At 44.5% G+C, this 25607-nt stretch overlaps 1 protein-coding gene across 1 annotated transcript in view; it reads left to right on the forward strand.

Moving 5' to 3' along the window:
- Positions 1–25607, forward strand: part of NOSTRIN (nitric oxide synthase trafficking) — an 86868-nt gene that overhangs the window by 56872 nt on the left and 4389 nt on the right. Inside the window, exons 8-15 of the mRNA XM_068245593.1 lie at positions 1473–1598; positions 1823–1921; positions 3281–3406; positions 4283–4391; positions 7746–7834; positions 15560–15685; positions 18367–18589; positions 22567–22650. Of these exons, the coding sequence (XP_068101694.1) occupies positions 1473–1598; positions 1823–1921; positions 3281–3406; positions 4283–4391; positions 7746–7834; positions 15560–15685; positions 18367–18589; positions 22567–22650 (982 nt within the window). The remainder of the gene's footprint in view (positions 1–1472; positions 1599–1822; positions 1922–3280; positions 3407–4282; positions 4392–7745; positions 7835–15559; positions 15686–18366; positions 18590–22566; positions 22651–25607) is intronic.

Consider the following 25607-nt stretch of genomic DNA (forward strand, 5'->3'; position numbering starts at 1 on the left):
GATGTGTGGAGGAGGAGGGAGGATGGCACAAGATGGACCGGCTTCCAGCAGGCATGTAAGGACAAAAACAATGTGCTTGGTCAAAATTACTGTATATCCTTGAATACAAGTCGACCTCATGTATAAGTCGACTCCAATATTTGACCCTCTGAAGCTGGAATTTTTTATTAACTAAAGTATAGGTCTATCCAGAAAGTTATAGTTGTACACATGCTAGACTCTTGGCAGGGATGGCCAGACTGGCTGTCTCTGCCAAGTTTACTATAGCATGCATAGGAGCATTTAGCTAGATTAGAATTCAGATTTTTTTGAGTAAAGGTAATAATAATAATTCCTTTTTTTGCATAGCGCTTTTCTCCTGTTGGACTCAAAGCGCTTGTGAGGCATCCACTAGAGTGCATTCAGCAGGCCGTAGCAGTGTTAAGGAGTCTCGCCCAAAGAACTCCTTACTGAATAGGTGCTGACTTACTGAACAGGCAGAGCCGAGATTTGACCCATGGTCTTCCTGTGTCAGAGGTGGAGCCCCTAACCATTTCACTATCCAGCCATACATCTAACGATGATGGGCAGATTCGACCAAGAGGCAAATCTCTCTATAATGGAATCTGATCAGAGAGAGACCTGTTGGCTGCCCATACACCGCATGCTGATTGCCGATCAATTTCATGCTGAAATCGATTTGGAATTGGCCTTGTGGCACTGCATCCTCTGCCTCGCCTCGCTCTCCCATTTTTGATCAATGTGCCCAGTGCACTTTACATTACCTGGCCATGTCCGCCTCTGGCCCCGTCCTCCATCCATACATGCACCCCACGTGATTGCTGGAGTAATGTGAGTGCATGTGTGACCACGATGGCGCGACATCTTGCAGCATGTCCAATTGACATGACTGGCCCCGAAATTGGTCACTTCGTTGATCAGGCATGCACTTGGCGGCACCGATTTACATCTGATTTGATAGTAATTATCGAATCGGATGGTCAAGTCGCCTGATGTACTGTATGGGTACCTTAAAGGGAACCTTAACTGAGAGGGATATGGATATTTCCTTTTAAACAATACCAGTTGCATGTCAGTCCTGCTAAGCTCTTTGGCTGCAGTAGTGGCTGAATCACACACCTGAAACAAGCATGCAGCTAATCCAGTCTGACTCCAGTCAGAGCACCTGATCTGCATGCTTGTTCAGGGGCTGTGGCTAAAAGTATTAGAGACACAGGTCAGCAGGAGAGTCAGGCAACTGGTATTATTTTAAAAGGAAAAATCCATATCCTTCTCAGTTTAGGTTCCCTTTAAGAGTTAGGATATTAGGTTGGTTCTAAACCAACCAAAAATATCGGGGTTTAGTTGAAGCCACCTTCTTTTTACCTTTTTCTACCTTGTTACTGTGACCTGGAGGAATTAGCGCCTTCAGAGAAATACATTCTGACATTTAGTGATTTGTAACAAATGTGTCTGTTAAATTCAATGTACAGCTTCTCAATAAACTGAAAAAGTCGACGGAAGTCCTGATCAAAACTGATGAAGACTATTATCAGGAGAACGTCAATGGACAATCAGCGCGGCTGAAGTGGGAAAGTGTCCTGGAGAGCTGTTATAAGGCAAGTGTTGATTGTTCTTGTCTGTTCCCCTATTACCACAAATAGGAGGAATCTGAAATTCCGTAGAGGTGTCAGACAGTGAAACGTCCCAGAATGTGGAGTGAAATGAGAAAAATGTACTATTTACAGTCTTGTTTTTATTAGTGATAATTGTTAAGAGAAGCATATGAGCTTTATTAACCCTTTTAAGCACTTTTTAATAATTTGTGTTTGTTGCATTTCAGAGTATCCAAGATCTGGAAAAAGAGCGAATACAAGTCCTCTCACACATACTAACATTATATAATGGTCATGTGTCTAGCTATGGACAGACGCTTAATGCTGTAAGTGTTCCTTGCCTTTATGATTTACATTTTTATGTTAACTGCACACTTGAGTTTTTTTAATCTGTTGAAAGTTGAACACAAGATAAAACAAGAAGACAAAATGAGCCATAGATAGTTTTTCTCCTATGTTGCTGTCACTTTCATGAGGTGGTAGAAATCTGACAGAACTAACATTACCGACAGGTTTTGGGCTAGTCCATCTCTTCTTGAGGGATTCTCAGCATGGCCTTTATTACATATATACTCGCATATAAGCCGACCAGTGTATAAGCCGAGGTACCCACTTTCCCCTCAGAAACCAGGAAAAAGTGATTGACTCGCATATAAGCCCCCTCCCCAGTAGCCAAATGTGCCCCCATTACAAGTCACAAGTACTTCCTCCCGATAACCAGATGTGCCCCAAGGATGATACAGCTGTTTCTAGATATGAGACACAGCAATTGCCACACAGGAAGAATCCTCAATCATTGCACCGCTGACACGTTGCTTGCCCGCTCCACTCCACAAGCCAGGGGACACAGAAAGTCTAGAGCAGTACTGTGCATGTTGCAGGGGATGGGATGCACGGACACAGCACGGAGCCAGCAGGCAAGAGCAGGATCACTAGTGTACAATCATTGCACTCCTCTGTCAGTGACAGTAACAAAACCTGTTCCACCATTTATTCTGCTCCACTGACTCGCATATAAGCCGAGGGGGTAACTTTTCAGCACATTTTTTGTGCTGAAAAATTAGGCTTATACACAAATATATACAGTATTTATAAAGACACTCCTTGAAAAGATTTATACAAAGATGCTGGAAAGCCTGCCTGCTCGCTGCACACTTTTTTGGCAGTTGGACGGAGCAACTGCCATTCACTAAGTGGTTTTGACAATTAAGAAAACCCTGAGAACCCCCCATGAGGAGGTGGAGTAGTCAAATACATGTTGGTTCGGTCAGATTTCTATTACTTATTGTAAGGGACAGCAACATAGGAGAAAAGTAATTTATGGCTCATTTTACTCTGGAAGAAAAGTACTTCTTATTTGTATATGTTTACACATATTTTACATTTTAAGAATTTTGTGACAGAGATCCTTTAGTAGGTGCTTCCTAGTTCATGCCCTTTGTTAGTATCTCCATCACTATAATACTCTCATTTGCTTCCCCTTTACACATGGTATCCAATCAGATTCCAATTCCTATAGGCTGGCTGTTTACTGCTTTCATACACCATTGCTGCTTCTTCCATAATGTTACTGAATGAGCCCAAAGGTTTTGCAAAATATGTTCGAAAAAACAAGAAAAAAATTCTTGTTTTGTCTGGTACCCCTGTTATTTTACAGTCAGCTTCTCATGCATTTTACATTTTAGAGTCAGAGCAAGATTGACCAGGCTATCAATAACATTGACGTCGAGAAGGATATCCAGACCTTCATGGAGGAAACCACCATTTTCACTGAGGACAGCAAGTCGGAATACCTGCTTCTGGATTATTATGTAAGTTGCAATTCTCTCCCCAGAAACATTTTCCAGCCGGGTGGCATGAAAAAGTAGCCGGGTGGTGCACAATGGGAAAATGCAGGGCAAGTGCAACTCTACTTACAGCATAGTAGGAGGACAGCCAGCTGAAGCCGGGTGCTCGTCAAAATTACCCGAGTTGAGCCTGGGGAGAACACTGAAGTTGTGACTTGCATAACGAACTAATATACACATTTTCGGTGGACAACAGTTCTGGGATTGGAACTAGGCAGCTAGGCACAAGCCTAGAGATGCCAGAGTTCTGGTAGGGAAAATGCAGGTTAAGTGCAACTCTACTTACAGCATAGTAGGAGGACAGCCGGTTGCAGCCGGGTGCTCTACAAAATTAGCTGGGTGGAGCACCCGGGTAAAAGAGCCTGGGGAGAACACTGAAGTTGTGACTTGCATAACAAACTAATATACTCATTTTTGGTGGACAACAGTGCTGGGATTGGAACTAGGCAGCCTAGGCACAAGCCTAGAGATGCCAGAGTTCTGATAGCATGCTGTCTTGGGTTTGTGAACCTGCGTTCACCGTCCTGGAGCCGTGGTGATGTCACTGCCCCAATGCATCTACAGCTGAGTGGACGGCTGAATGGTACTGACCGGTGCCAATATCAGTGTGGCTCCTATATTGTGAGTGTAGGCATACCAGGCAGGGGAAATGGGGGAGAGGTAGCAGCTGGAACCCAGGAAGCAGCATTTGCACTGGAATTTGCAGGTTTGGCAGAGGGTGGGGTTTAGGATGCCAGAACTTCTGTGCCTATAGATCCCCAGCCTGGTGGACTCTCACATTCAGTTTTCTGTCACATGCTTTGTGCCCACATATTTGTATTTACTGCTTTACTGTGGTAGGAAGAAGATGGCTCGGTATCTATGGACCATGACAGAAGAGCGGCTTCTCTCCACGTAAAGCTACAACGGCTTCAGAATGACATTGATAAAGCCGTTAAAGACAGAGATGGTGAGAGATGCGGTCACTATTTTGTCCAGATTTCATTGGTCATGCATAGTGTGTAACCTGTGATGGATCATTTACTTTCAATCATCAGAATCATGATTATTGGCCAAGTACACGGTGATGTACAAGGAATTGTTTTTGGCACAGACAGCTCAGAGATACACATACATGGATGCATGATGAAAATACACAGTTACATGAGAGAACATATATTACATGATGTAAATACACAGTTTCATGGGAGAACACATCTTACATATGACATTTGCTATTAGGGTGGGAGGAGGTCTTGAGTTGAAGGCCAGGACAGTTTAGGGTAAGAAAGAGTTCCTGTGTCTGATGGTCCTGCTAGTGATGGACCTGAAGTGGGGACCAGATGGGTAGTAGTTTGAGGTAGCGTTTTCCAGGGTGTGATGGGTGGTTAGTGATCCTGGATCGCAGTCTGGAGGAGTAGATAAGGTCAAGAGATGGGAAAGAGGTTCAGATGATCTTCTCTGTGGATTTGATGACCCTCTGTAGCCTGTTCTTGTCAATACCTGAGGTACTCGCATTTCAAACAGTGATGGAGGAGCACAGAATAAACTTGATAGTGCCGGAGTAGTCAGGAGGGAGCGAGTTATTCCAAACATTTTCAGTTTGCGCAGGAAGTACAGCCATTCTTGTCCCATTTCAGTATTTTGGAGGCTTTTTCTATCCACCTAAAGTACCTAGAGATGGTGGTATTCAGGAGTTGAGCGTTTGGAACTCTTGGGACCTCTGAGCCTTCAATGAGAATGAGGGGAGTTCAGGGATGGCAGGGTTCCTGAAATCCGTGATCAGTTCAACAGTTTTTGATGAGTTGAGGACAAGCTTATTGCATTTCCACCAGTTGCCAATGTTCTCGTAGGTAGGCTTGTTCTCGTCTCTTGTCTATGAGGCCTATGATGGTGGTGTAATCTGCGAATTTGATCACTTTGACAGAGTCGTTCCTAGTGGTGCAGAAGCTTGTGTAAAGGGAGAAAGGGATAGGCAACAGGTCACACCCATGGGGGGGGCGCCTGCATTGATAGCTTGCACTCGAGAGGTGAATGTGTCGAGCTTCACCACTTAGGTCCTTTTTGTAAGGAAGTCTTTCAACCATATGCAAAGGGTGAAATGCACATTGAGTTGGACCAGCTTGTTGTGGAGATGGTGGGGGATCATAAAAAACAAGCCAACGATGGCTCTCACAGAAAGGAAGTAAAGCTGACCTAACTGAAACTTTTATTTTTGTTCAGCTGGTCTTCTGATGGTCACTAATAATATATATAAAGTGGCCTCTTTTTAAGTCTGCCATCGTATAGCCAGAATCACTGTATATGTTAAATAGGCTCTCTTCACCGAAGCTCTCTGAGGTTCTGATAAAACGCTGCTCAATAGGAGGGGAAAGGGGTCATTTTCTTGCATTTTACTATCCACTAGAGAATGTGATCAGTTAACGGACAGAGGAAGAAAAACTCTTCCATTGACTGAACTAGATTTGAAAACATCTTTATTGCTGCTATTTATATCTTTACAGAATTTACCCTTCTGAAATGATACAGCTTAGGCTATTTGTACACTATACTCTGAAAACGGATACGTTTTAACTTTCCATATCAGTGCATTGTGAAAAAGCTTTCGGGATTGGGTCGGACTGGGTCAGACTATAGCATAACCCTCACTGATAAGTAATTACAGCCATAAAATACTTTCCTGGTAGTAAATGGCTTCCTGGAGCAGGACAGAGATAAAAAGGGTAAAAAATTCAAAGATTTGAGCTCTGGCATACTTTAGTGAAAGTGTCATTGAGCAGTGACAATGAAACAGTAAAAACTAAAAAAAACTAGATTTAAATATAAAATAAAACTGTGGGATATCTGAAAAGTCATTTTTAGGTGAAGGAGGATAGATACTATTGTTTTTCTCATCAGTTTATTTTCACCTCGGATGTCCTTTAACCTTTACAGTGAGAAAAAAACAACAAAGGAACACAGACAAGTTCTAAGAGGGACTGAAACATTACATGCAGGTTTACCTCATCATATTATATGGCACTTTAGAGGCAGCCCCTTTAAGTACAGAAACACTTTTAAGTTAAATAGAATTTTTAGTGAATAAGTATGCACTAGCCAAAAGTGAGTCTGAAATGAGACTAAGGCTATCATTCATAAGGCATTCTCGCATGCGGTAATGCTGAAAACAGCTGACTTTACCGAGCACTTAGCAAAATGTCAATTCATAAAAGCTGTTACCGCTTGAAAAGCTGTCATTCCCGAGCAGTGAGGTAAATTACCACCTTGTGCGGTGATTATCTCAACACATGTCACTAAATGTCAATTCATAAAGATTAGAGCAGGCGGTATTGGGACGGAGAATACCGCTTGCTTTGAAGAGGTGATAAGGATGCGGATAACAGCAAAGTTAATGGAGACAGACCTCCGAGGCAGCAGTGGTGAGAGCAGAACAAAAACGCCTTTCCAGAATACCCCAGGCTGTGTTTTTTAACCTCTTGGGTACCTGTTTTCATATGTTTTTACATCAGAAAGCCTAAATGTGTAACATTTCTTGAAGTTCTTCTAAGCTGTGGCAATTAAATAGATTGTTTAGAAAAACTAATAGACAGATTCAGCGCAGATTCAGGGCAAACAGAGGCAGTTTAACAAAAAATGCACATCTAACGGGAAGTTGGGGCGACCTCTTTTATTGTAACGCTGTCGCTGCAGGAGGAAATGTATCAACTCAGGCAGCTTCTCATGTTACCACCAGCCTAGATCGGGAAAATACCACACTTCTATCGCAACTGTAAACATTTTTATGAATTAGCAAACAGAAGTCTAAAATACCGAATGCAGTATTTTCCCGCCTGGATTTTTTTTTACCGAACACACTTTTATGAATGATAGCCTAGAAATCAAAAACAGATACTCACCTAAGGAGAGGGAAGGTTCTGGGTCCTATAGCACCTTCCTGTTCTCCTCGTGGTGTCTTCGTTCCCTCGCAGGCTCCTCTGTTTAAATCTCCCGCCGCAGGAGACTTTGGCATTCTTTGGAAGCACTCGGGCTCCCGAAGACCGGCGTCTCTGTACATCGGACACACAAGTGCACAAGTGAGGGCGCTCAAGCGTGCGCAGTTCATAGCGGCCCATCTTCGGAAGCCTGAGTCCTTCAAAAGAATGCCAAAGCCAGCCCAACCAGGAACAGTCATAGAGTACTAACGAGGAAGCCTGCATAGGGAACGCGGGGACCGGGAGGAGAACGGGGAGGCTCTATGGGACCCAGAGCCTTCCCTCTCCTTAGGTGAGTATCTGTTTTTTATTTTTAGACTCCCTTCAACTCCTATATATAAATGTTGTTTCAGGGCTGGAAAAAATGATGAGAGCCTATAGAGAAAATCCGGCATTTTCAGACTTGAGAAATGAGGAAGAAACAGCTGTTCTTCTGGAAGAGGTGAGCAAATTATTCAGAATGTATGCAAACGTATCGGAACAAATATCAGTACGTCAGCCCATCCCGCTGCTATTTATACACTTCTCCCTAAGGTCTTTCTTTCTCTTTCTGAATTGATCGACCTACAAAAATGTTACACCGCACATTGTACCAGATGCTGAGACTCTCTTGGCTGGTACTCTAAATACTTAAAGGGTTATAGTGATTTATTGTTGGACATATTTTTTATGAATTGCAGAAGTTCTTTTACATTTTCTGGAAGAGGACAGGGAAAATCTTTGGGCCACTAGAACCGCAGCTGATAATTTCAGCTCCTGTGTTCTGCCGGTGTGCAAACATCTGAAGATGCTTTTCTGGTGGGAATTAATTTTGGTACCTGTGTTTTTTGCTGAACATTACAAAGGCCGAACTGAAAATTTGGGAAAGATGGGCATGGAGGGGGGGGGGGGGGGGGGGGAGTTGTCATAATTTGGCTGAAAATGTAATACATCTGGAACTGCAGATTGCATATTAGAAACCTTGTAGTCAGGGGCGCAGCTACAAACCATGTGGCCTTCCAGCAGACATTTTAAAGGGACCTCCCTGCCTAGGTTCCACCCTCCACCGTCTGTCCCATACTCCTATAACCACCTTAATCCCCTTCCCCTTATTAAAGTGACACTGAAGCGAAAAAAAATATGATACAATGAATTGTATTTGTAGTACGAATAATTAGTAGAACATTAGTAGCAAAAAAAAAATTGTGTCATATTTTTATTTTCATTTATATAGGGTTTTTTTTTTCATAACATTGCATCATTCTCTAATATTTGCAGTTTAAACATTACTCGGCATTCTAAATGATTTCACAGAGCAGGCAAGTGAACTTTTGAACCTTCCTCTGTAGAAAAAAACAAAATACAGTGACATACACTAGAGATAACAAGCTTCAGAAGACAGAGCTCTCTGCGACTTTGAAAGTCATGGAGCTCAGATAAGCTCTTTTACATAGATAACAACTGGAGTTTCTTAACTCTTCCTGTACTGGAAACAATATTAGACTCATATCTCTGCTGCTAATGTTTTATTTCTTAGCTGTACTACACATACAAATCATTATATCATAAGTTTATTTTCACTTCAGATTCCCTTTAAACCCCTAGCAAGTATGGCCAATTGCCAAAAGTATACAATTCAGTGGTTGTGGATGGGTACTCCATCTAGAAAAGTTCGGGTACCTGATACTGTGGCATAGGCAAGCCACCTTTATAAACAGCAACCAAGTGTATCAGCACTCCATTTTCCAGAAATCACACTCTTTATTGAACCATGTTTCCACAAGAAGATAGCCGACAATTGTTTCGGGAGCCATGCAGGGTCCCCCTTTATTAAGGCGTGTGGTTGATAAAGGGGACCCTGTGTTGCCCCCGAAACAATTGTTGGCTACCTTCTTGTGGAAACATATGGATCAATAAAAAGCGTGATTTCTGGAAAACAGAGTGCTGATACACTTGTTTGCAATTGCCAAAAAAGGCCTTCATATTCTCCTACTCCCCAAACAAGTGGGCGACCATTCCCCTCCCATATCACAATTGCTGGATCCTTTCCCACCCCCAGTAATTAGTGTGGCCAACAGAACCCCCCCCCCCCCCCCATCCTCTGCATAACTCCCAACTGTTCTGTTTTCAGGGGGACCATCCCTGTTTGGGAAACAAATCTTTCTGTCCATCTTTCTTCCTCCTTTGTCCCTCTTTCAGGAATGATGTTCAGATCTGTGTAAATATACATATTTTTCCACAGAAAAATTGTGTTTAATATATTCTAAGGCCGTTAAAGTCGCACCTTAGAAAATTTTATAACGCAGACTAACGCACAGCAATACTAAGTAAGTCTGTGCGAAATTCACAGTGCACACGTTGTGTTGTGTGCAACGTGAAGCAATATTTAGAAGGTGCTGCATGCTGTGCGTTTAGCAATACATTTGCTGTGTTATGTGTGTTGCACATGCTCAGTAAGGTTTTTAAAAAAAAAAATGTAACAAATGTGCCATTTTCGTTCCATCAGTGTGTGACGAAAACGGCGCACCAAGAAACACATAACACAGTGCAAAATAACGTCCAGTTTCATAACCTACATGCGCTACGTTAGGGACGCGTTGCACGACTTTAACGTTGCATCAAACGCAACGTCCCACTGTGAAAGAGGCCTAAATGAAGGAGAACTAATGATGATAGAAAGGACCAGTGTGGATTGAATACTAAAACTGCAACTTTTGCTTCTGAATTTGCATGATGAGGGGTGTGGTTACAGGTGTGGTAGGGTCGTGTCTTACATGCCCCTCTTTCTTATCTCAAAATGTTGGGATGTGTGCCCCTGTGGCTACAGAAGTTCTCTACCCTGCCCCATCCCATGCAAGTCATGAGACATGTGTTTAGGGGCCTTATGGAGGGATGCTGTTTCATGCTTAAAGTGAACCCGAGTTGGGAATTAAATAAAAAAAAGCAGTGCTAACTGATCCGGGGGGCTGGTTGGGTGCGGTATCTGCAATCCCTGCCGCTGTCTGCCGCTCCAATGGCCTGCCAACAATTACTTTTGTGTTTGTGACCCCTGGGGTCACAACGCTGGAAGAGCTGCTCTGTGTGTCTCCTGTTATAAACTGTTATAAATCACCTTTAGATCCGGCACCAGCAACTTCTTACAGTTGCGTCTCACAGACTGTGAGATAACTTGACTCTCAACACAGCAAGCAAGAGATAGACTTTTCTCAGGCTTCTTCAGTATTTAAGGAGTTTATTCAGGAAACATATATACAGATATAGTTCATCATCCTAGCAAAGCAAAGTCTTCATTGTTTAAAGAGACTCTGTAACAAATTTTTCAGCCTTAGTTCTTCTATCCTATAAGTTCCTATGCCTGTTCTAATCTGCTCTGGCTTACTGCAGTCTTTCCTAACTGCACTGTCTCTGTAATAAATAAATGTATCTTTCCTCTGTCCTGTTTGTCGGGCTAAGGCTTGATTGTGTGGAATGTGCAGGGCTGCTTGTGATTGGTAGAAGCGATACACACCCTCTGCAGGCCCCCTGCACACTCTGAATGACTCACACACTATGCTTAGCTGAGCCTATTAGAAGCTGGTTAGTTTGTTTGTAAACACTGCCTAAAACTGTTAATTACAAGCCAGGATTGCAGCAGAGAGTGGCAGAAACAGCACAGAGGGGCACAGGAGAAAATAATGAATAGAATGGTATGCTTTTTATTGTAAGAATATTAGAGTACAGATTCTCTTTAAGTCCTTGGCGTTACAGCTCTTAACTAACCTTCCTCCTGAATGTTAGTCATTTACCTTCTTTCTAACCTATGTTACACTAGACTACCTATGTACAACATACATTAGATCAGATTACATGAAGAATGAAAATACTTAGAGGTCCCAGTCAGCATAGTAGGAATGTAGGAAGCAGAGCAGGAATCAGAATGAGCTCTTTCAGCTCGTCCGCTTCTTTAATACCGACTAGGAAAGAGTTAAATGTGACCTCATCTTCACCATCCCCCAGACCCGACTATTGGCTGAGCCCCCTCGTGGTGTCATAATACCCACCTACTCGATTAATATTTAATGTCACTTTTCCCTTACTTACTGGAATGTGGTATTTTGGTAAACATGGCCTATGTTGATTGTTCTCGTGGTGTACATGTCGAGGTCAGTGCAGGCCTGTGGCCTTCTTTCAGGAACATGTTCTCGGTATCTGCGTGCATCATCTGCTACACGGAGACACCGAGATGCTTCTACCTGCATCACAAGAAACTCTATTTATTTTAAAGGCATACTCTGCGGACAAGCCTTTTACATAAAACTCAGGCCAAATAACTGAGGCCTACTTAAATTATAACATCTCCCACACAGAGCAGTGTGCAGGAAGGCGGAGGAGCGGCAGGGGAAGCAGCCAGAGAGAGGCAGAGCTGCCTAATGGCAGTTGCGGTAGGCAGGGCCGGATTTGTACTCTTTATCGCCCTAGGCCACTGTCACCAGCCGCCCCCCTTCAGTATAGGTAGCGAGATGACCCCTCCCCCTTCTTTCTAGTATAGGTAGCCAGATGACTCCTCCCCCTTTCCCTCTAGTATATGTAGCCAGATGACCCCTCCCCCTTTCCCTCCAGTATAGGTAGCCAGATGACTCCCTGAATCCCTCCTTTTTCCACACTCCCACCTTTTTAGTATAGACAGCCAGCTCGCCTTCACACCGCAGTAGCCATCAGTGTCACTCATTTCTCCACTCGTCTCCAGTGCAGAAGCTTCCTCTTCCCCAAGTCCATAGCCGCTGGCCACAATGCAAGCGTGCACAGAAAGCAAGGTGGCTGCTGCACAGGTGGCTAGCAGCAGAGTACTGCGGTCAGGCACTCGCCTGATCTCCCTGCATTGCAGCATTTGCAAGCTTGCAAATGCTGCACCAGTTTAGCCTGCTGTTTTGGTGCCCCTGCTTCTGTGGTGCCCTAGGCCATGGCCTAGGTGGCCTTGGCCTAAATCCGGCCCTGGCGGTAGGCCTGCAAGAACCCCCCAGTGGGCGTTAAAGCAAGTAATACCTCTTCTCCCTTCCCCTTGAAATTGAAACAATCACATGTCGCCAAATTTGGGGGGTGATATCGCGGCGGTGGGGTAGTAGAGAGCGGCGCGGAGGGGACACAGAGGCATGTCCTGCAGCAGGGAACCTACCTCTGTGTACCATCTGCCACCCCTGGGTGAACTTTAACAGCTGCAGTGAAGAGTAAAGGAGATGAGGCAGTGCTGGGCCGAAATTACGCATTAGCGTAATTACGCATCGTAATTCACTACAAATGCACCGTAAGCGTTACGTGTAAGGTTACGGTATTACGCGTAATTAATTACGCGTAGACCGTAGGGTTACGTTTTACGCGCAACAAATTACGCGTAAGACAGTAAACTCCCATTGAAATTACACAGTCTGCCGTAATCGCGTAATATTACGCTCCCGTATAATATAAAAAAGCCGCCGACTTTAAGGGTTAATAGCAAAGCCCCCTTAAGTGCTAAGAGCCTCAAATTTGGAGAATATATTAAGGAGATCAGAAGGAATAAGAGGAAATTTTTTTTTTTCAAAAAGACCTTATAGTTTTTGAGAAAATCGATGTTAAAGTTTCAAAGGAAAAATATATACATTTAAAAACCCGCCGACTTTAACGGTTAATAGCAAAGCCTGCTTAAAATTTAGGAACACCAAATTCACAGGGTATATTAAGGGGATCAGTGGGAATAAGAGGAAAAATTTTTTTTTCAAAAAGACCTTATAGTTTTTGAGAAAATTGATTTTTAAGTTTCAAGGGCGAAAATGTCTTTTAAATGCGGAAAATGTCAGTTTTTTTTGCACAGGTAACAATAGTGTTTTATTTTCATAGATTCCCCAAAGTGGGAAGAGTTTTACTTACTTCGTTCTGAGTGTGGGAAATATAAAAAAAAAAACGACGTGGGGTCCCCCCTCCCAGACCTCTTTAACCCCTTGTCCCCCATGCAGACTGGGATAGCCAGAATGCGGAGCACCGGCCGCGTGGGGGTCCGCACCCTGACTATACCAGCCCGCATGGTCCATGGATTGGGGGGTCTCGGAAGGGGAGGGGCAGCCAAGCTTTCCCCTCCCCCTCCGAGCCCTTGTCCAATCCAAGGACAAGGGGCTCTTCTCCACCTCCGATGGGCGGTGGAGGTGGAGGCCGTGATTTCCTGGGGAGGGGTTCATGGTGGCATCTGGGAGTCCCCTTTAAAAAGGGGTCCCCCAGATGCCCACCCCCCTCCCAGGAGAAATGAGTATAGAGGTACTTGTAGTACCCCTTACCCATTTCCTTTAAGAGTTAAAAGTAAATAAACACACAAACACATAGAAAAAGTATTTTAATTGAACAAAAAACATAACCACGAAAAAAGCCCTTTAATATTCTTAATTAACCATTCATACTTACCTGTCCCTTTAAAAGCCAGTTCCCACGCAATATCCTCGGAAATATACTAATCAGTTACAATGTAACAAAGTTATTACAATGTATATGAGTGACAGGTGTGGGCGGAGTGGACGGCGGGAGCCGGCGGGGACTAGCGTGTATGTGGCGGCCGGCGGGTGAGCGGCGAGCTTTGCTATTAACCGTTAAAGTCGGCGGGTTTTTAAATGTATATATTTTTCCTTTGAAACTTTAACATCGATTTTCTCAAAAACTATAAGGTCTTTTTGAAAAAAATTTTTTTCCTCTTATTCCTTCTGATCTCCTTAATATATTCTCCAAATTTGAGGCTCTTAGCACTTAAGGGGGCTTTGCTATTAACCCTTAAAGTCGGCGGCTACCTAACATTGATCCATGCGTCAACTTTTCCGCTTGGCAGCATGACCTTACGCATTAATTGCTAGTAGGATTTTACGCGTAAGCCTATAACGTAATAACCTGAATTACGGTATACTTACGTAATTGCGTAAGTGCTATGCGTAATTATAGACATGTACCGAAATTGAATGTCTATGCCGTAAGCGTAATTTCGTAATGCGTAATAGCGTAAAATTACGCGTAATGATCCGTAAGCGTAGCTTTCTCCATTACGACCAGCACTGAGATGAGGTGCTGGAGCAGGTATATTTACTCTGCTATATTTACTCTTACTAATTTTAAAATGCTAATATGAAGGAAAATTAACCAGGATATACAGGACCAGTGTGGTTTAAATTATAAAACAACATATTTTTCTTATGAACTCTTTATGGTATGCATGACTAGGGGCGTTGCGGGTGTGGTGGGGTGGGGTGGGGGCGTGGTCAGGGGTGCGGCTTAAGTGTCCCTCTTTCTCACCTCAAAAAGTTGGAAGGTATGCCAAAGGGGTCCACTAGGGGTCCTCCCTTATCCACAGTATTAGCTCTTCAATGGTACTATGCTGGTAATGATCACTTTTATAGATGCTTTGAATAATGGTAATCATTAATGAACTGTTCCCTCCCCTCCTCTGCTTACACCTCTTACACTGTGGATGTCCTTGCCAGGAATTGTTGCACCATATGAATTGTTATGTATAGAATGCATGTATAGAATGCTTGGGGGAACCAATGAAGAACTTGCACTGGAGCCCAAAGCTCCTTAGCTACTCCACTGCTCAAAACTGCAATAATAATCTAGTAAAGGCTTAAAGAGAGTCTGAAGCGAGAATAAATCTTGCTTCAGACCTCATAATAGCAGGGACATGTGTGCCCCTGCTAAAACGCCGCTATCCCGTGGCTTAACGGGGGTCCCTGATCCCCCAAATCCCCTTCGTGCAGCGGGGGAACGCTTCCGCATTGGGGCAGGGCTAACTGCCGCAGCCCTGCCTCCCGCGCGTCTATCAGACGTGTACCTCCGCCTCTCCCCCGCCCCTCTCAGTCTTCCTTCACTGAGAGGGGCGGGGGTGAGGCGGCAATGCGCCTCTGATAGACGCGCTGAGAGGCAGGGCTGCAGCCGTTAGCCCTGCCTCCAGGAAGAGCCAAAAATTTACGACCAAGTTGGTCGTTGATTTTGCAGGGGGGGGGGGGGGGGTTGGGGGTGAAGGGACCCCCGTTTAGCCGCGGGATAGCGGCGTTTTAGCAGGGGCACACATGCCCCTGCTAACTATGAGCTCTGAAGCGAGATTTATTCTCGCTTCAGAGTCTCTTTAACAGACTATACATAACAAAAACACAATGTTTTCCTGAAGTGTTGAGTAATGAGCTATGTGTGTGTAATTTTACAGACCAGCCTGAGAATAAACCTTCTTGAAGCAAATCACTACAAACTGTCCTCGGCATTAGCAGAGCTGGAGCAGCAGCCGGTCCCTATGCACCCGTGTACCGAGCGCATGAGCAAGTGGAAAGAAAAGGTACAGTCATATTCAAATTAGGAAATTGCAGCTGAAAAAATGTGTCTGTATTCCTTGAAAGGTGGTTAGGAGGATAGCACTTTTGCCTAGCAGCACTAGATTCCCAGATTGATCCTCAGATCAGAAAAGTATCTGCATGAAGTTTGTATGTTCACCCTGTGTTTGCATGGGATTTCTCCAGGCATTTGGGATTTCTCTTGCATTCGCAGAAAATAGCCTTAAATTAGCAGCCTCAATCGAGTTATCTCGTTTGAGATAAATGCACTGCTTTTGACCTTAATCTGCAGAACCCGATGAGCTGTAAATTCTTGGAATGCTTTGATGTCTCTCTGCTAGCAGAAAATATAGAAACTGAAAGCAAAAGTCCTCTGTTATTGTCTCACACTGCCCCCTAGTGACAAGTGGCTATAAATACACATTGCAGCATTTCTAATTAAAATCATGGAAATGTAACAAATAAGAAATAAAAAAAAGTAGTTCTGCGCCTGCGCAGTACAGCCCGGAGGACGTCCGATGACGTCAGCGCGCCCCCGTGAGGCGCATTTTGAAACGCAGAAGAGCCCGACCTGGCAGCCAGCCTGGCCAGGTCGGGTCGGCCACCGGAGGGGACCAGGAGCCTGCGGAGCGGCGCCGAGGGCACGTCCTGGCTGCCCACGGCTGGAGGAAGCCCCAGGTAAGTGGATGGGCATTTTTATTTTTTTAAGAGCCACCCTGAACCTTCCCTTTAAAGAACAAGCCAAGCAACACCCATGCTAACCTAGATATAAAAAACAGATATATAAGTAGATAAATACTACTTCTACTTACATAACAGATGTATTGTGCTATCCACATAATGATTCCTGTGAATTTTATAAAGGAAAAGCAAGACAAGACAAGACAAATAACATTTATATTGCGCTTTTCTCCTGGCGGACTCAAAGCGCCAGAGCTGCAGCCACTAGGACGCGCTCTATAGGCAGTAGCAGTGTTAGGGAAACTTGCCTAAGGTATCCTACTGAATAGGCACTGGCTTACTGAACAGGCAGAGCCAAGATTCGAACCCTGGTCTCCTGTGTCAGAGGCAGAGCCCTTAACCATTACACCTCCAGAAAATCCTATTGTAGGCAGTTGCCATTTTGCCAAGCTAATGCTGACATCTTATCCTCCCTGACTCTTGTTTTCCCCCCTCCCTTGCTCATTGTGTATTCATTAGCTGCCCTCTTTTCCAGAGTCTTCAGACACTCCCACCGAGGTGTATACTAGGAACTGCACCGTCTTATCCTCCAATTGCTGAGTCACCTCAGCCTTGCTTGTAAACACAAGTTAGCAGGGGATCGTGCTTCAGATAAGAAGCTAGGCAGGGAAATAAATGGAAGAGGAGGAATATATAATAGATAAAAATAACTCCCAGCATTCAACTGTTTGGCACTGTTTGGCACTAGAGCCAGTGCTCCTTAAAGTGAACCTCCAGACTAAAAATCAACTCAGCAGCACTGAAAAGGCCTGGTGTTTCTTTAACAGTTTCACAGCATCAGAACTTTGTTTCTCTTATACAAGCCTCATTTTTAGCTGCACAGAAGAAAACTGCCCGGGCATTTTTCCCCTGATGCTGTGCAAAGCATGATGGGATTTCTGATGTTGTTGTTCTCGTTCTGCTGTTTTGGTGCAATTTTTTTTTTTTTTTTTACAATTTGAATTTGACATTTGAAGCCTAGCGTGTGCAGCTGGGAGTGGTTATCAGGACACAGGGCAGTTGGAACTGTGTCTTATGCTCCTTATCACCTCCTTTCAACCAAAAAGATGGCTGCCCCCACGACAAAGATGGCAGCCCCCATGAATCACAAACATTTGCCTGTTCTTTTAAAACAGGGTGGGTAAAAATGATATTACCTATCTATTCTAATTAACATAACTAATGTAACTTAATGACAGTATGTTTGTTTAGGCAGAAGTTCCCCTTTAAGTATGCGATAACTCCAAACCATAACAGCAGAAAAAGTTTTGCAAGTTTTGAATGCAGGATTAGCATCTTTATCACTTAATACACTCAGACCAGTTGCTGTTGAAATTTGATTTTTATGGTGACAATACCGCTTTAAACTAAACAGGCAAAGAGTACATGTGCCTGCTCATAGCTCCCTACCGTATTAGTTGGTCTCACAGCAGCCCCATGCTGGCCCACCCACACATTTAACAAATATATGTACGATGTCCTTTCTGCAAGGACTGTGCATGTGCTTCCCAGTGAGCATGCGTGGCGTGTCAGAAGTGGATCCTCTTTTCTCAGTTTTTGTTTTTCTTGCACCTGTATTGATAAATTAGCTCCTGTGTCTTTTTTTACAACAAAACCTCTTTAGTTGTTGCTCTGTCGATGCGGTTTGCACTACTACTTTAGCAAATAAATGCATCAGTATCTGTTATATTTCCCTCCTCGGCCTCTGTGCTGTGTATCGGATGAATACAACTGATAACAAGGTTTGTGAGGCACTTCAGCTCTGTTAATATAGAAGAAGGCAGTTATTCATTGTGTGGTGATGACAGTGAAAACAACCATCTCGTCTTCTATAGGGGCTGATGCAGTGCGGAATAAGATGAAGCTATTATGGTGGCCTTGATTGACTGCTTGTCATCATGGTCGTCTATTTGAGAGCTATTGAAGGGCAGAATTCTTAGGCTGTTTCTGTATTTCTCTCTCACAGGGGTGTCAGACGTGTTCTGTGCAAATTTCCCGCTCTATAAACACCAGTAAGCTGCAGCGAGGGTCCAGCGTGAGGACGTCTACCAGGAGCTCCGGCTATAGAAACTCCTCAAGCAATAACTACGTACAACCTGATGAAATGGATCACCCCAGCAAACCACCAAGAGGCCTAACCAAACGCTTCTCTCACCGGGGCTCCGGGAGAGGACAAGGAAGCAGCTCTGGTAAATATAGAAACACATAAACACTGGTGCACATGGCCGGTGGGGGCCCCAGCTCTGCCACCACCCAGGGCCCCCCCAAACCTGCATGCAATGCCATTGCGCAGGCAAGCCCTGGAGCTGCCACCACCAGGGAATTCACCCACACTACCCTTTCAAGCTGATTGCCACACAAGATTAACAATTGCTCACTCCCAGACAGCGCTCTGCCATTTATATAGGTCTGCAGAAGACTACATGGGGGGACTGCGAACCCTCCAGTCAGCCGCAGCGCGCCTCTATACACTGGTCAGTTGTGGCCAAACGCAGGCCACTGTGCATGCACGGCCCTGTGGCCATGAACGTTTTGCGCATGTGTAGTAGCAATTTTTATATACTGTGCAATCACAAAATGCTCCCAGGCACAGGAACGCAATCATAAGGCGAACATCGCAGGCCCACGCATACAGCTACAGGAAAGGTGCCGCAGCTGACTGGAGGCTCACGGAATGACTTTTTTTTTTTTTTAAGTTTAACTTTCCTGACTTCAAATCAGGAGTGGGGTGGGGAATGGAAGGGTGTTAGGAGAGAACACTGCCATGAGTCTGCCTGTTCCTGTCTGGAAATGTGAGTGGGGACTGGGAGGAAATGAGAAGAGAAACAGATGTAGCACAGTGGTTTTGCAGATCCAGCTTGCACATCCCTCTGTGCTTAACTTAGGTAGCTTTGCCTCGGGTCAGGTGTACTCAAGGCCAGATTAGGCCAAGTATGTAGCGGCTCCCTTTTCTTTGCAGCAGTGCCCCTCCCATTCCATGTGCAGCCCCCATTCCATGTGTATCATCCATGTACTCACTGTAATATACAGTAGCGCTCAGTCCTCAGATTTCTTCATTAATCCTATAGACCATCCTAGGATACACCTTTAAATATACATAAAAATTCACATGTTTATAGTCTGCTTTTAATCAAAAGAGAGAACACCCTTGTTTGTGAAGGTACACTCACTCAGCCCTGGGAACAGTGCACGCAGGGCTGGATTTACCATAAGGCACTATAGGCAAGTGTCTACAGACGCCTGATGATGGAAAGGTGGCTCTTACTCTTCCCCCCCCCCCCCCTCCTCAGTGCCTCCCTCCCTCCTTCAAAGGTCACTCACTCAGCTCTCAGCAATCCACTGACAAGATCACCCTTCAGTGGGGTTGGGTGGGGGTTTGCTGGTTCATGGAGGGCGGAGTCTAGGGTGCCAGGACATCTGTACCTATAGGCTTCTGTGATGTAAATCCCGCCCTGAGTGCACGGTAAGGGACTTGGGCACTCCCCCCATATGCCCATGCTCACCAGCGCTAACTTGAATTTCAGTCAGTAACTGCCACCTGGGCTTATCTTTAAAGAGAACCTGTACTGAGTAAAAATATTTAAAATAAACACATGAGGTAACTTCAAATTAACATTACATAGTTAGCTTGCCATCAGTTCCTTTCAGAAGCTCACCATTTTCTTCTGACAATAATCCCTTCCAGTTCAGTTGCTGTCCATGTTTCCCTATGGCTCAAGTGGGCGATGTTACAGTTTAACTGTGTGCTGACCAGAAAGCTGTTATGGGTAATGGCCATTTTCAAAATGGAGGACAGAAAATTCCCTTGATCACAGTGAACAAACAGGACGCGGGACAGGAGAAAGACACTGAGGAGTAGACTACATGGAAGGTAAGTATGACTTGTGTATGCTTATTTTGACTTTTAATTTTCAGTTTAGGTTTTCTTTAAGGTGAACTGAAAATAGGGCCAAAATGTGCAAAACCGTTAATTTAATAAAAACAGTTTGAAAAAAATAATACACGTACAATTTAAATCACATTTGACAATGTTGTATATCACAATCTCTTTGCTGGGTTCCACATCTCCTTCCCATGTGCTGGTTTAGTGTGTGACCCTGGCTCCGCCCTACCGGTTTTGTTATCCAATGACTAATCAGGGGTTGAGGGTCACACGTCTCACCAAGCCTATATGTGCCCGGCCATGGTAATTTGCATAATTACCTCCCTTTTGAATTCAAACTTCCTCTCTGTACCCAGCATGATTATATATGAACCGCGCTGACTCCCTCTATTAATACTCTGAATGTGTTATTCTTTCCAATATTTATATCTAAGCGTCTGATCATGCGTCATAATGCCACGATTCAGACTCTCCCATCTACGTGTGACGTGTGCTAACGGCTCCACACACATGTATGCACATACCGCCGCGGTCCTAAGGGCTTTCTGTTTGCGTGTAATCTTGTGGCTCACCAGACCCACACCTCCCCTTAACGTCCCCACATAGTCATCCAGTGGGGCAAAGGTGCCAGTACATTAGTTCCACGCGTACAATCTTACCCTACATAGCCTGATGGCGTTACATACTATGAAAAATAATAAAACAAAAAGAAAAACTTTCCATGTAGCCACTCTAATTACATATGTCTCTAACCTTCCTTTACATTTATCACACCTTTCATGTAATCTATGTAACACCTTAACGTGGTCATATCGTACTATTCCATTATATATAATTTGATTTGCTTAACCAATTAAATTCTTTCATTTAATGTGCCCATAGCTCATACTGTCCCATCTTTATCCATGTACTACAGCACATCTCTTTCATAAATGGCTCTCTTGGGCATCATTTTTCCTTTTTCATGTGTTGATCCCCATTTGTAGCTTACTCCTTCATATGTAGCAACCCCTCTTTCATGTTCAGGCGCCCCCCTTGGCCTGCAGCTGCTCAAAGCCCAGGCCTTTGTGGCCTTGTGTATATTTAAATGGACTTTCCATGTGCATTTCTAGAACCAGAACAATGGGGCATGGGACATGTTCACATTAAATGATGCATACTTGCCTGTGAAAATCTTCTCTTCTTCTCAGACCCCTCTTTTTAGTTAGTGCTGCTGCTGAAGTCCCTGGGGATGCAGTTCTGTCTCTCCTCATTCTTCCATCTTCACCGGTATTTTCCTGGTCCACCCCCTCCACCTAGATGTTTGCTCCCTGATCTAGCATTGGTACAGGCAGCATAGTAGAAGAGACAGAACTTCCTGGTAGTTCTGGCCTTTCTCCATAGTGAAAGATGAGTTGCGTTGTCATGTGTGCACATGCATGCTACAAATGGATAACAGAGGGGCATACCTCCCAACTTTTTGAGATGAGAAAGAGGGACACTTAAGCCACACCCCTGATCACGCCCCGCCACACCCGTAGCCACGCATACCATAAAGAGTTCATAAGAAAAATATGTTGTTTTATAATTCAAACCACACTGGTCCTGTATATCCTGGTTCATTTTCCTTCATATTAGCATTTTAAAATTAGTAATATATCAATTTAAAGGATGGGAATAAAGTTTAGAGTCAATCAAACACATTTTTATTAGAGAAATATATATATTTACATAGAAAGAGGGAAAAAGTCCTGAAAGAGGGACAAATGAGGAGGAAAGAGGGACAGAGGGACAGAGGGACAGGGCTCCCAAAGAGGGACAGTCCCTCCAAAAGAGGGACAGTTGGGAGCTATGGAGGGGCATTGAGCAGGCTGCAAGTCCTGTACGATTTTTCAGCTCAAAACAAAACAAAATGTTTCAGCTGACGGGAGGATGACCGTTTTCTGGTGGTATTTAAACGAAATCTAAAGTCAGACAGAAAAAAATACAGTTTTACTTGCCTGGGGCTTCTTGCAGCCCCCTACAGTCATTCTGTGCATGCACCATCCTTTTTGCTATCAGTTTAGGTTTCCTTTAGGTTTTAATGGCATTGAACTGCAAATTTTTTATGCAGCATTTGATATGCAGTCTTTAGACAATTTTCAGCAATAGTGGAATTTAATTTCAAGACTTTATATATGACATGTAACACATTTAGTTGTGCAAGTAAGACTGTGTGTTCAGGAACAAATTCAATAGCCGGTACTGTAAAGTTGTATTATATTATATGAGTGAAGACATGTTACCCTTTGGCTCTATTCACAGATATGGAGGATGGTAATAATGGGTTATGTCATGTTATGTACCCGTATAAGCCTCAGAGGAACGATGAGCTGAGCTTACAGAAAGGTATGGATGCAATAAACTGCTTTTATAGTCTACTTTATTCTATGCTGGCACCGTGGAGGGGGTGAACGTCGGCTTAAAGGGAACCGAGCATCATTTTTAACTTCCAGGTCAGCTGGATAGCAAATTAGAAATGCATGCTAAAAATATGGTTCATTATTTAAAAAAAACTTTCATTTTACCTCATCTTTTTACATCTAACCTGCTGGGCGTTACGGACGAACTCAGCTCGTCCAGTAACGCCGTGGTGGATTGCTCGGGCCCTGGTGGGCCGATTTGAATAATTTTTTTTTTGAAACACGCAGCTAGCACTTTGCTAGCTGCGTGTTTTTACGATCGCCGCCGATCCGCCACTACCTGCTTCGAAAAAGGCCCCCTCCCCGCAGACCCCTTGCGCAGCCTGGCCAATCAAAGCCAGGCTGTGCTATGGGGTGGATCAGGGCTCCCTGTCGATAACGTCATTCCGTTTGTCGCCATGGCGACAGAGGAATCCCTGCAGGAAATTTCCTGATGGGTATGATCGCCGGCGGGGATCGGAAGAGGTAGGGCCATGACGACAGAGGAATCCCTGCAGGAAATCCCGATCAGAACGGGATTTCCTGATGGGTATGATCGCCGGCGGCGATCGGAAGAGGTAGGGGGATGCTGCAGGGAGGGGGGAATCATGTAGCTAGCGCTAGGCTAGCTACATGAAAAAAAGAATTAGGTTAAAAAAAAACCTCCCGTGGCCGTGCGCCGCATATAATCAGAACTCTAGGGAGGTTAAAGGAGAACTGTAGAGAGAGGTGTATGGGGGCTGCCATATTTATTTCCATTTAAGCAATACCAGTTACCTGGCTATCCTGCTGATCATCTGCCTCTAATACTTTCAGCCATAGCCCCTGAACAAGCATGCAGCAGATCAGGTTTTTCTGACAATTTTGACAAATATGACAAGATTAGCTGCTTGTTTCTGGAGTGATTCAGCCACTACTTCAGCCAAATAGATCATCAGGGCTGCCAAGCAATGTGTATTGCTTAAAAGGAAATAAATATGGCAGCCTCCATATACCTCTCACTACAGTTCTCCTTTAAGGGTTAAAATTACAGGCAGTAATCCTTTTTCTCCAGCCGAGCAGTTGGTCACAAGCAACAGAAAAAGGAAGGCTGATAAGGACTCTAAAGGCGCGCACACACGCCGGATTCCTGCAAACGATGGGTCGTCAGACCCGCCCACGGGGCGGCCGTTCTGCTGACAGTTTGCCAGTGTATACAGTCTGTCGGCAGGCTGATAAGGCTGGTTTTGACAGATCGGCTCGTCGTTTGCAGGAATCCAGCATGTGTACGCGCCTTCATTGACCACAAGCTAAAATTCAAACAAACCCATTAAGCATTAGGGAGGTGTGAGGAGGGGGAAGACTGTACTTCCAAGAGATAAGTGACTTGTTGAACTTCACACCAAGGCTGGATAACGGCAGTGAAAAGGGAGCAGGGGAAGTAAGCTTCTCAAACATGTCAGCCCTTTTAGCTATTTGAAAGCAGAAGCTGCTCAGATCCCTTTAAAGAGAGCCTGAAAAGAGAGCAGTAGCCAGTGGCGTAGCTAAAGAGCGGTGGGCCCCGATGCAAGTTTTACAATGGGGCCCCCCCAAGCACTCTATAAGTAACAATTGATACGGCGCACCAAAACCTGCCAAGGGCAACTACAGTGTCAAAGGTGCAAGAAAAGGATGGGAAACAGTTTGTTAAGGATTACCACTATTCAAAGTATCTATTGAAGTGATTATTATGAGCACAGGACCAATAGAGAGCTTATACTGTAGTTGAGGGAGGGCCCTTCGGGGCCCCTCTGGACCAAGGGCCCCGATGCGGTCGCTACCTCTGCAACCCCTATTGCTACGCCCCTGGCAGTAGCATAGCGATAGGGGATGCGGAGGGTGCAGCCACATATGGGCCCTTAAACCATGGGGGCCCACCAGGGACACTCTTTCAACCACTGTATTAGCTTTTTATTGGTGCTGTGCTGGTAATATTCCTTTCTATACGTATACGCTTTGAATAGTGTTAACCATTAACAATCTGTTCTCACCCGTTGGTTATACTCTATACTCTCTGCCACTGGTTATCTTTGGAAGGTTTTGGTGTTCCATGTAAGGTGTGATGTATAGAGTGCAGTGGCGTAACTACAATTCATGAGGACCCCCAGTGAATCTTTGATTGCCCACCCCATGTTCACACCCCTGCCCTTGCCTCCCCTTGGTGCCCTTCACGGTCTTGGGGCCCATCTCACAAGGGCCATAAAACAAGTGTGGCATCATAAACTTCACACCCATAACAAGTGAAGACATAAAAACACCTGCTCTGAAGTATAGTCCCGTGTATCGGAGGAAGGGAAGCTCAGTAGTTGTGTCCCCCCAGCTCTGGGCTCCCCCTGCGATTGCAGGGGCTGCTCCCCTGTAGTTACATCCAATAGAATGCTTGAGTGGGCCCATTGCCCAAGTTGCACACCATGCAAAAAACTCTACACGTCACCAGTTGGGAAGGGGGGATATTTGAATCTGAGGAATGTGTATGCTAACTCATTGCAAAGGAACAAGTTCATGCACGCTCTACCCCCTTGATTTTCATACCAGTTGGTGCAGGATCTGGGAAGCCAGGCCATTCTCTAAGTAAGTAAGGAAGGATCCGCAAGCCAGACTTGGCTGATGAAAAAATGGCTGTTGTTTATTCGAAAATCCATGAGACAAGGTGCAATAAAATCACAGGATTAACTGACGCGTGTCGGGCTTACAATCTGCCCTTAGTCATAGTTATTTGGTTTATAGTTTTTAACTATGACTAAGGGCAGATTGTAAGCCCGACACACGTCAGTTGATCCTGTGATTTTATTGCACCTTGTCTTGTGGATTTTCAAATAAAGAACATCCATTTTTTCATCAGCCAAGTCTGGCTTGCGGATCCTTCCTTATATGCTAACTCATTGC

This window comes from Hyperolius riggenbachi, chromosome 7 (assembly GCF_040937935.1).
Source record: "Hyperolius riggenbachi isolate aHypRig1 chromosome 7, aHypRig1.pri, whole genome shotgun sequence".
Lineage (NCBI taxonomy): Eukaryota > Metazoa > Chordata > Amphibia > Anura > Hyperoliidae > Hyperolius > Hyperolius riggenbachi.